Genomic DNA, 11,971 nt, shown 5'->3' with positions numbered 1-11,971 from the left:
TTTGCATTGTGCCCAAGACATGGTGGGAAGAAAATAAGGAGAGATTGCATGTGTCCAGGTTTGGATATCACTTTAAAGAATCAAATTAGTTTCAATTTTTCAGTTTTGTTATTGTTTGAGGGACAAGGAGAGAGAAAGGACACCTTACAAAAAAATATTTCTGATAGGTTAGACAGAAAAAGTTCCTACTAAAATGCAATTTTCAATATGTACACTGGGCCAGGAAATTAATGTGTACTTTGTTGGATGAAGAGTTGAATAGATTTTGTGCTGGCATTCTGCATACTGTGAATTTCACAGACTAGTGTAAAAGAAACTCCTAAATTGAGTCAGGAGCTGAATTTAAGATTTTGACAAAACTTCTAACTAACTCTAAACAAAATTTTCAGAATTTCCCTTGCTTAGACTCCTTAAGAATAAATCTGACATTCTGTATAGTTTTCAGATGGCAATGCTTGTTTTTCGAAAAAAATGTACATGCGTAGACACATACACAGAACTTGGTTTCACCGTAGTTCTTTGTATTTTTGCAAAGGCTGTGAAGGAAATATGACACACAAATACTTTGACTTTAAAGGGAGCAACTATGTAACTTCCAATACAGTTGCCTAGAATTATACTTGTAAGATATTGGTGCATATGACCTCTTTAGCCCACTTCTCAGAATGAATGCTTTGTATATACAAGGAATGGAGAAGGTGTCAACCACTTCTCTTTCTGGTCACTGGGCTGATATTGAGGTAAATTGATTTCCATCTGGATTCTCCCACTTCCTCTGCTCTTATATTTTGGTTTCAGAATAACAGCCCATGACTGAGAGTAAGCATAAATAGCAGCAAGGAAGTAAGGCATGGAGGCAAGAGAGAAGGTGGCAGAAGATGAAATGGAAAGCAATGAGGTACAGACATTTATGCATATGCAGTAGGTTATACAAACAGATATGTCTGGGTATAGTTCACAATCTCAGGATCTTGCTTCATAAAACAAGAAAAATTCAGACAATTTTTCACCATTACTCTCTCCTCATATATCCAAACTTAGACTTTACTATTTCACTTCATTTTGAATAGTAATACAAGTGAAACAATCTTGACTTTGCAGTATTGTCTGTGCTTTGAATAATCAGCTGAGATGGTCTCTCTCACATTTCAAGCAAGTAGCAAAGCTGTCAAAACACAGATAACCCAAAATATTTAACTGTTCATGGAAAATGGAACTGCTCCAGAAGAGAAATAGTTAAGAAGAACAAGGGCTTTCCCTGAGTATCATATCTGCTATCATCCTTTACTAACCACTGAGCTATTGTGGGCAGCTGTTTTGTCAATATGAATGTAATTTTGGTATTCATGAAAGAGTATTTTTGAAGGAATATGGTTGTGTCTAAAATCCCTTTATCAGTTTTAGTGAGGAGGACCTACTGAAGGACAGGCTAAAGGAGCAAACCAAGGGTTAGAGGGATGAGTACTCAGCATCAAGTAATCAGAACTTGTCAGTGCAAAAGATTTGGTCAGTAGGGCTAAAGGAGAAAGGGGGTAGAGCACTGATCGTAAGCTTACATTTTCAGTAAAGTGACAGGTTTGAAGTATGTTAAGAGTACTGGGAAGAGAAAAATCTTGCTCGTGACTGTACTGCTCAATGAACCTTTGCTTCTGGATCTTGTGCACTGGACAAACAGATTCCTTTCCCCATACTTTGCCACAGAGCCAGGTGCTTATATCTCCTGAGGGGAAGATGAGAAGCGTAAATGCCAACTCATGTAGCAGAGAGGAGCTGACTATAGGTTCCCTAGTAAGAACCGTTTAGGATGGTTTCTGATTTCATTTGACGATGACATTTATGTAGCGGTATGCTGGCTCGAGGGCACTTTTTTGCTAATTTCATTTTCAACCTATTGACCACATACATAATTCCGCAGTTGTGAAATTGCAAGCAGTGCAATGAAAAGACTGCTCAGGTTTTAAAATCATTATTCTTATTTAAATTGTTAATATTTTTCTTCCTCTAAATAGTTTTAAAAATCTACTTGTTTTCAGTTGTATAAAATCTTTTTTAAAATCACAGAATTTTTGAGTTATTTAAATATTTCCATCAATCATACACAGAAAAAAAAATCTATCTGCTTAATATTTTTGCATATTACCATTATGTATTTAGACCATATAAACTGTTACTGTTTGAATTTCAACCATGTCCTGTAACATTTAGATGAACTTCACAGGTATGTGTGATAATTGCAACAAATTAGAAGAAGATGAAAAAAATCCAAACTGAAGTTACCATTTTCATAGGTTTGAATTGGTGTCTTAATTGGTTCTGAACTATGACTATCAAAGTGAAGAAAATCACCCAAATTTACCCTCCCCCTTAGTCAGCGGTAAGCTTCATAGGACCTCCCCAAGCCAAATAAGGTCAGGAAGAATGTGCTAAGCACTGACTGTGCTAAGAATAAAGTTGAACTGGGATGGATAAGGTTACTTTGAACTCTATATTTCATGTTTCCCGACATACCCCCCAAAGAACTGCAATTATGCTGGACAGGCTGCAGAAGCACTGAGCAGTTCTTTCCCAGTTCTTTTGATTTTTGTTGCCTTTCCATGAGTTCCTGTCCTGTTTAGAGCTGTGTCTTTTTACTTTTTATTTGTAGTGTGTGTGGTTCTGAGGATATTAGAAAAATGTGCTGAAGGTTCACTGTGAGGCGTGGCTATTTTTGTTAGAAGCTGATACTTTAGACTGAGCTTTAAGTGGTGCCTCTGGAAGACCTCGGGTTGCTGTGAGAGGGCAGGATTCTGCAGAGGAAAAAGACATTTCAGAGGGGCACAAAAGAAGAAGGAACACAATTAGACAAAGCAGAGGACCTCCCTCCTTCTCATTCTGCAACTCCTGCAAGAGCCAGCAACCCAGAAGTACAGTCTAAGCTGCCACAGTAGATCTTGACCATTTTAACAGAGTATCTCTTACCATCATCATGGCCGAGATTACAGCAGAAGGTACAGTAACACTTTTCAAATATAATTAACCAGAAATTATATGTACTTTAACAGTGTAATTGAGCTAGCATGTCAAAAAGGTTTGTTACTCTTATCAAATAATTCTTTTACTCTAGGACCATTTCATTTTGTGTGCTGGATTGCCTTTTACTTTTCTTTCCTGTTTTTTCTTTCTTTTTTTTACTTTTTCAATCCTGTAGCTTGAGTTTTTATCAGTTACTGAAGCTAGTTCTCTGTACATCTCTAAAAATAGCCTTAGTCTCAATTGCAGAACATCACCATTTAGGCAGCTCCATTAGAGTGATACAAGAGGGGAAGGTCTAAATTTTCAGGGCATTCTACTCTCAAGTCTTTGCTCAGGTAGTCCCTTATAATGAAAGATTTGCCTGAGTCAGAATAGTTTAATTTGTTGGCCCTGATTTTTCCTTAGGGAGCACAGAGTATTTGTGAACTGTATATGTAGTCACTGAAGGGTAAAATGTAAAAAACCCTCTGAAATCCTTATTCAGATAAACTTTTAAAGGGGTCAGAGAAAATTGTGCTGAAATAAGTATGCCAAAGCTTGGCCTGCAAGAATGAAAGGCAATAGTATTAACCAATAAATACATATTCTAAAATATGAATGTTTCATGTACTTTAATATTTCCTGACCATTCATATTTTAATAATATTTTAGATACATAACAATATTTTATCAACTACAGTCAGTCAGAGGATATATTTAAAATGCAATCCTCTTTAATACTGAATATTTTTGTTACATTTCATTCCAACCTTTTTTTTACAGTGTTTATCTGAATTTAATAATAATATTACAAAAGGTGCTTTTAAAAAGTCTTCTGAAGGTTATTTTTATTCTACTTCTCCCGATTATGTTGTCTTTCAGTGCATGAAAGCTGTAGTTTTCATCTTCCATTTTTTATTGTTCATACTTGTAAGAGGATTCTGCATTAAGTGCTACTAATGAGTGACCCCCTTCCTTCTAAAAGGTTGATATTAAGAGTATGTCAAATTGTACAATTGTTGCTTGATGTCTGGTTAGCCATAGCAAGGAGACAATGTGATGTTTTAATCAGCAGTTGGACTGTTCTCTTATTTACTTCTGGCTGCAAATACTGACAAAACAGGTGTCTCAGCCTGACAGCTAAGACAAACTCTAGTTTATTTGAATATTCTTAACCAAATGTTTTAAACATTGGTTATTTTGTAGCTGTAATCAGGGAAATCTACAGAATAACCAAATTAGTAAGATTTTTAGTCCAAAATTAATATTAAAAATAGAAGACTTTTCAATCAGTCTGGAAGTGACTTTTCAGTCATTTGGTTTATTGAAGAAAGGCAATAAAAGATCCTAAAATGAAATAAAAGACCCTATAATAAAAGAAAACAAAGAGTCTGAAAATGTTTTTATTGTGCTTTTATAATGTTTTTATAGGTATTCCTTAGCTATCACAGTGTCTGTCTTTCTTCTGTGTTTTTCTTGTGCAAAGCATAGACTTTAGGTAATAAAGGGCACCAGCTCCACAATAAGCTGACCTTCCGTATGACAGGTAAATAAGCCATATAATTAGTTTAGTTTAGTTTAGTTTAACCTAGTTTTGTTTTCACATATTTAGAACAAACTTATGTTGATAGACTGATTTTAAAACTCTGTATCCATGAGATGGAAATTTTACTCATGGAAGAAAAGTAAGAATTCTGCCTCAGGCTAACACTTCACTGCAGTTTATTTTCCTCCAGGGCTAGTACTGGCACTCACAGTCTGAAAGTTTAAATATAAACTTCAGCAACATATAGTTTGGTTAAATAAAAAATGTATTAAAATACCTGTTGCTGCACAGAATTTCTTCTTTTTTCCCCCCATATTACATCCCATCCCCTGATTTTCTGAGGTGTTCATGACTTGATTAGGATTAAAACAGTTGCTCCTTGGGATAGATGTTCATAACTCTATCTTACAGTGTCAGTCTCATATCAGCCAGACTGTCGGGCTCCTTGCCTTTTGAGGTACCATGATGACACATAAAAGAACAAACAGTGATGCAGGCTTCAACTCTGCCATGACCAGTGTAGCTGCTGGTTTAGAGAGATGGTCTAGCCCTGGTAGAGTGTGTGGGTGCATATCTCAGGATACCTTTTTCTGACAGCCCATGTCAAGACTGTGATCTATTCAAAGATAGATTAATAAGGATGATGGGGAACTCTTTCAGGTCAACATCATGATAGTGATAATGAGACTAAGTTACTTAAAAACGTTGCCACTAAGCAATGACCCTGCCCTGTCTACTTGCATCACAAGTCACATGTGCTACCTATTCTTTTTCACAGTTACAAATTAGTTGTGGAAATACTGGTGAAATGTACACTGTGAAAGACAAAATGAGATCTCTGAAGACAGTAACTTATAAGTGTCCTTAGAAAGTTGGCAGGACTTACGTCTCCTGCTGTCAAGTATTTAGGAGAAGATTCCAAGGGATTATCTTCAGCATTCTCGTATTACATGTCATTGCAGTCACAGAAATGTACTATTAAAAAGTGGAAGTCCTTAAAACTGTATAAAAAAAAATCTCAGTACAGATACTAAGTACTCTGTCTTTCCAACTCTCTCAAGGTCTAATATTAGTATTATTAGTATTATTAAAATATTAATATTAATTAATTTTAATTATTGATCTTGTTATTATTAAGCTGTTATTGCATATTCTTGTAATGGACAGGATCTTTACTGTGACCCACCTAAGTGATTGTCTAGCAAGCTATGTTACTTTGCGGTGTTTATGGAACACAGGGATTGGACTGGACTCGATGGCAGATGTAGTTCACAGAATTACAGAATATACTCAGTTGGAAGGGACCCATAAGGATCATCGAGTCCAGCCCTTATAGGACCATCCCCAAGAGTCACACCATGTGCCTGAGAGTATTGTTCAAATGCTTCTTGAACTCTGTCAGGCTTGGTGCTGTGACCGCTTCCCCGGGGATCCTGTTCCAGCAGCCAACGACCTGGTGAAGAACCTTTTTCAAATATCCAGCCTAAACCTCCCCTGACACAGTTTTGTGAGGTGACTTTCCTCATCCTGCAATGGACCAATATTTTTATACTGCTTATTGCCATTAATATATATGAAAAAACTCTTTTTATTGTCCCCCACATTTCTGCTTACATTCCGCTCCAGTTGAGTTTTGGCAGCACAAATTTTCTCCCTTCAAAGGCAAGCAGCATCTCTGAATTCCTCCCATATCACTTGACCTTGAGCCTGGCACCTCTGAGAAATGGCTTCAACCAAAATGCAGCTTAATCTGTATGTACACAGTAGCTCCAGCAGCAGCCTTATAGTTGGTCCTTTCTAGTCTCCTGCAGGTCACAGTGCAAGGTTGATGGCTGTCCCCTGACACTTTATGCAGGGAAGAATGAACAGAGACTCAGCTCTGCTTGCTGCAGGGCCCTGGAGACTATGCACTGACCTAATCCAGGAAGGTGAGAAAAGGAGAAAGACAAGGTTTCTATGCCAGCTGTTTGTCTGCCACAAGTTACTTCTCCAGCGGAGCAAGAGAGAAGCAGGAGTCAAATAGAAATAAGACAATGAGTTACAGTTTGGTCTTTATTTTGCTGCTGAGAGCTGTGCAACTACATATTTCCTCTATCTGGGAGCAGGCTGCAAGCAGACAGGCTAGCCCTGAGGCCACGCACAACTTGTCAGTGACAAAATCAAAATTAGCTTTTCAGGATTTCAGTCCTTTACTCAGGCTTGTTGATAGCTACGAAAAGTTTTAAGATGTAAACCATTTCAAAAGGTAACAAGATCTGCATGCTTGAAGATTGATAGACACAAAACTAATAATATATGAGAAATAACCCTTTGGGCATACGAGGTTTCCTACCTCTCAGTTAGACGCTGTTCAAATTCGGAATTAGGTTTCTATAGAATTCATTTAGCATCTAGTGAATTTTCAAAATGAAAAGGTGTCTTCTTTTTCTGGCTTTCAGTGTTAAGGAAGCAGATAGTATAGCTTTTACATCAGGGTAAGGAGAATACAACAATTTTAGCAATGATTTTTTGAAGGAGTCAGTCTGTTCCTGTTCAGAACTACTGGATAAAATTAACAGCATAATTACCCAGAGAGACAAAAAGTCAGAAAACCCTGCCTGTAAAAAAGTCTTTGTGGGGAACAAAAGCTCCAAATTCTCACTGAAATTCCTTAAAATTTGTATTCCCCTGTGACTGCGGGCCTGGACAACTGAGCTTGTTATTTTGGCTCCAGCCTTGGTACTTTCTCATGGCCTGTTGAAGCAAGCGTGAGGTCAAATTTACTATCTTAAGTTTTAGGTTTAAGAATTTGTGGACAATGCTACTCACAGTTGATACAGTATCTATGCATGTTCAGTTGGTACAGGGAAGCTCTTTAGGTAGCCCCTTAGAAAGTTAGCTGTCTATGGACAGCAGGAAGACTTAAAACCAATAAACCAGAGGGCTAAGGTGTTGTTAGTCTGTGATGGGCTGAAAGTGTCTGCGTACAGTTAACTCCCCTTTACTTGTGGTCAAAGAGCTGGACTTTAGGTCTGAACATTTATTCATTTTTTTTAAAAGAACCTGGTGCTCATAAGTATTTGGAACGTATTTTAAGGTTATTTATATAATAAGAAACATGTTTAAAATCCTAGTAGTATTTTCAAGTTATTGGGGAGATCAGTCACCACTGATTTAAAAATGAAATCTGTGCAACTACTCACATTCTCAGAAGTCCCAATCTACAGCTTCAAGTACTGAAAATTTGAAAAAAACTAGTCTATAAATATTTTACACAATTTTACCCATTGTCTACAGTGTAAATACTGAATAAGAAGTAGATTCATGCTGCTTTTACTGCTCTGCTGTGGAAAGCAGAAACTTTTTTTTTTTAACCTTTTAGTTTAAATCATATTTCATAATATGGGTCTGGCTTCAGTTTAGGGCATCCTGAGGACAGAGAAACAAGAGTTATCCTATTTGAATCAGGTCATGTGGTTACAGAAATGAAAAATCTTTTCTTTCTGATTTTTTTTTCTGGTTTCTTCTCTCTTAAAAATATTGAGCTAGTGGACACTACTTATTTTACCAAATTAAACCATATTTAAAATAGTGAAAGGTGAATTGCTTTAAATCAAAATGATTGAAAAAACTTGATTTATTAAAACACCAATTTTAATCGTGATTGAAAGCAACAAACAAGGAATCTGGATTTCAAAATAGCAATTTTATTTTTTTTTACATATTGTTCTTTTTCCCAAAAGAATGGAAAAGAGACAAACTCCTGTTGGCTGCTTAGTAATATGGTAACTGAACACAGCCTTTCTCACTAAATTTGTGCCTTTTACTCTTAGAGAGATAGATAACCTGAAAATCCATCTATTAAAAAAATCTACAGTTTAGGAACCATTTATCCAGATTCTTAGTCTTTTCATGTTGTTTTGGTTGGGTTTTTAATAATGGAGAATGGTAAATGGTGCATTTCTCTTTTGCTAGATAATGATTTAACTTTTACTTGTGGTTTCTGTCAAGCTTCATTAGGATGGAAATTGGAATTCAATTAAAATTATACAAATCCAGCATTTAAAAATTGCTTATTTGTGTACTGTAAAGTATATATAATGTTATTTCTAATTTAATTTCTGGTCATTGCATCCTACAAGAATATGTAAGTGATAGAGCTCATTTTCTTTCATGTAATATTTATTCAAAAGTTAGAAAAAGAAAATGTATTTCTAGCTTTTTTTTTAAAAGGTTGAATTATTTCTTGTTATAAAATAATAATTGAGTTCAAATAGTAAAATAAATTGAATTAAGAACACATCCTTTGTATTTGCAAACAGATCATACTCTCAAAAAAAAGCTACCTTAATTTAACTGCATCTGCTTAGCCAGTGATTTCCAACAGTTCAGCCATTTCTTTAAAAGTTTTCACAACTGTAATGGCTTGATCATGGCTTTTTTGTTTAAACAAAAGTGATTTCTATAGATAGTAGTGTAAAATTGTAGTACTGTGAAAGTGTGGTTCTTAGCACAGGTTTTCTTAATTTTTAAAAGGGATTTTTTTAAAGACTTGTAAAGAAAACTAGTTTATGATTCAAAAACCATCAACAATTGTATTCCCTTCCTTCCCCCCCCGCAAAATCATTTTAGTGGGTCTTAAAAAAGAAAATTGTTCAGCATTAAAATTGAAATGTATTAAGATACGTGTAAAATGGGAACACAGCGTTTTTCATACAATGCTTTCACATTAAACTAAAACCAAATCAAAGGTGTGATCAAAGAGAATTTACAGAGATGGGCAGGCTTAATATCCTTAGTGCTTTACATTGACAGATCAGACAGGTAGCACAGTACATGAAGTAGATAAGCAGATCTGAACTATAAAGTCACCCCATCTAAAGACTTAAGCTATGGACAACCAGCTATATTTCTTATCCATATCATCCCACTGTCATGTTCTCTTGCCAGCTTTAAACATTTTTACTGGAAAAATATGACTATTTAATATTTTAGTGTTAGCACTATGCCTTCATATAAATCTTGCTTTAGTGCATTGGAACAGACCATTCAGACTTTAGATCCCTGAGTGGGAGTGTGTTTAAGCTGTATATGGTCAAAAGGGACCAGCAAGATTTAACTTCTAGGTCTTTTTCCTAATGTATGCCAACAGCACAGTTGATTTATGTAAAAAAGCCTATTGGAATTACGCAGCAAGTACATGGCTACCAAAGCTACTAATGGTAGAGTTAGTGACACTAATAGGTAGAGATACCAGATGACACTGTTGACAGACCTTGTCCTGTCCCACCTTTTTCTTTTTCTCCTCTCCTCCCTCTTTCAAAATATGTTAGATAATATTGCAGGTAATATTCAGGAAAGGAATGTAGGTATAGAAGGTATTGATTTTTTTTAATTATTGTTTCTTCTATCCCAAACAGTCCATAAGCTAAAGCTCACCTAAGTTATACTTTCAGTCAGATTAGTTCAGTTGCTCAAAATCATGGCCAGTGATGGGTTTTGCCCTTAGAAATCAGAATGAAAAAGCAGTCACTTTAAGTCTTGAATAAGCCTCACTTGAGTGCTGTGGCTGATTTGTCCTTTTTTTAGAATAAGTCTGACAGCACAGTATGAACTTGTGTCTGGCCTAAAAGTTCTTCTTGGTGCCATACGAAGGCATTTACCATAAGAAAGGAAAATATTAAATGCCAAGCACAGGGAAACTTTCTCACTGGAGAAGTCCCCTCTTTCTATCTTCAAAGTTAGTTTTAAAAAATCCTTTACAAATATGTAATGAGTAAAGACCTGCTACTCCCTGTACGTGCTTATGTTCTGACAACTTCAAAAGTATCTCAGTACCTTTGCCTGGAGTCAAATTGTCAAAGGCACAATGAATCTAAGCCTTTGTAGCCTCCTTTGGTATGTAAATGAACCAATTTTTTTCCTATATTCCATTATGTAGATTTAAGTCGTGGTTCTCTATGCATGTCAGGAAGGCTAAATCTTGTTTCAATCTTTGCTGAGAGGCTATTCACAATTGACACAATTACCATAAATATAGTTTTCTGGTAACTATTTTACTGTTTTTAGAGGCATAATTTAATACATCTATTCAAATGTTAAGGTCCTTATTTTGCATTGACGTTTTCCTCCTATAGCATATAGGACCTGAATTTGGACTTCAGGTCTATCCATGTGACTCTTACTGAAGTTAACTGTATTAATGTATGAGCATATCTGACACAAGATATAACTTAACATCCCAAAGAGGTGATATCACATGTATATGATACAGTTCAGGCTATATACCTTTCATAGTTTTAGAATCCAAATAATTAAACTGTAATTGCAGCATAAATTTAGTATAATTTCAATTGCTTTTTTTTTAAGGAAAACATTCAAACCCTCTTCTTCCCAGAAATTTTGTTCAATCATCATTCATGTTAGGATTAAAAAATGTGACCATTTTACAAGGAGATATCCAAAGTTAGACTCATCCTTTTAAATATTTACTATTGATTTGGTTTGTTGTTTTGGGCTGGTTTGGTGGAGGGACGGCGGGTTCTGGGTTTTTTGTTTTGTTTTGTTTCGGTTTGGGATTTTGTTTGTTTGTTTTTGTTGTTGTTCTTTTCTTTGTTTGTGTGTGTTTTGGTGATTTTTTTTTTTGTTTGTTTGTTTTGGTTTGGGGTTTGTGTTTTTTTGGTTTTTTTTTTTTTTTTTTACCAGGAGTGTATATTATATATTCCATGTTACGTGTATATTATAGCAAAAGACCTGTGATAGAGGTTGAATGTGAACTCTGCCTGGAGCAGCTACATCACTAGATGGCTGACTGCATCCGTTGACTTGGAGCAGAACCACTACATACTCTGCTCTTAATTTGTCTCATAACTTGTAAAGTCAATGAAGATGTCATTTTAGTAGTGGAGTGAGTTTTGAGAACACAAAATTTTCTACTGCTTCAAAAATGCAAGGGCTCAAAAATCTTTTGATAAAGTTTTCACTTTAGTAAGAGGCATGTCAACTTAGAACTAAATACATGTGTTTTTTTTTCTCAGAAAGAGCAGCCCTTTTGTCAGATGGTCAAGCAGAAGTAATCCATGTGAGATACATCTATCCTAAAATGCATGTCTTGTTCTAGCATTTTATATTGATTGCCTAAAAGCCACCTGAAATGGTCTAGAGAATGTAATGCTCTAGTCTGCTGTTAGTTAACCAGATGAAGTGATGAATTTCCAGGGCTGTTACTAGCCCAAACTCTCTTCTCTCAACCTACTCTCTCTCTTCCTTTTTCAGAAATAAGTGCTGTGGGACCCTCTCCCCAGAGACACACCTCCATGCCTATTCCTTTCATTTATCACAAGGGAGAGACCCATGTATTTTGTAATACAGCTTCATTATATTTTGCCCGCCAGTTTCTATTGAACCAGAAGTGTCCAGTGATTTGCTGTTGGTTTCTTTTAGTGATTTATACAG

The 11,971-nt window shown here is 35.7% G+C and overlaps 1 protein-coding gene across 1 annotated transcript in view; it reads left to right on the top strand.

Moving 5' to 3' along the window:
- Positions 1-2,764: 2,764 nt before the first annotated feature.
- TRDN (triadin) overlaps positions 2,765-11,971 on the top strand; it is a 111,056-nt gene continuing 101,849 nt past the window's right edge. Inside the window, exon 1 of the mRNA XM_039384440.1 lies at positions 2,765-2,987. Coding sequence (XP_039240374.1) covers positions 2,966-2,987 — 22 coding nt within the window. The 5' untranslated portion in view covers positions 2,765-2,965. The remainder of the gene's footprint in view (positions 2,988-11,971) is intronic.

Source organism: Pipra filicauda, unplaced genomic scaffold (genome assembly GCF_003945595.2).
Source record: "Pipra filicauda isolate LSUMZ 115617 unplaced genomic scaffold, ASM394559v2 scaffold354_size748207_pilon, whole genome shotgun sequence".
NCBI lineage: Eukaryota > Metazoa > Chordata > Aves > Passeriformes > Pipridae > Pipra > Pipra filicauda.
Note: the sequence above shows the minus strand (reverse complement) of the source record. Positions and strands in the feature narration are given on the sequence as shown.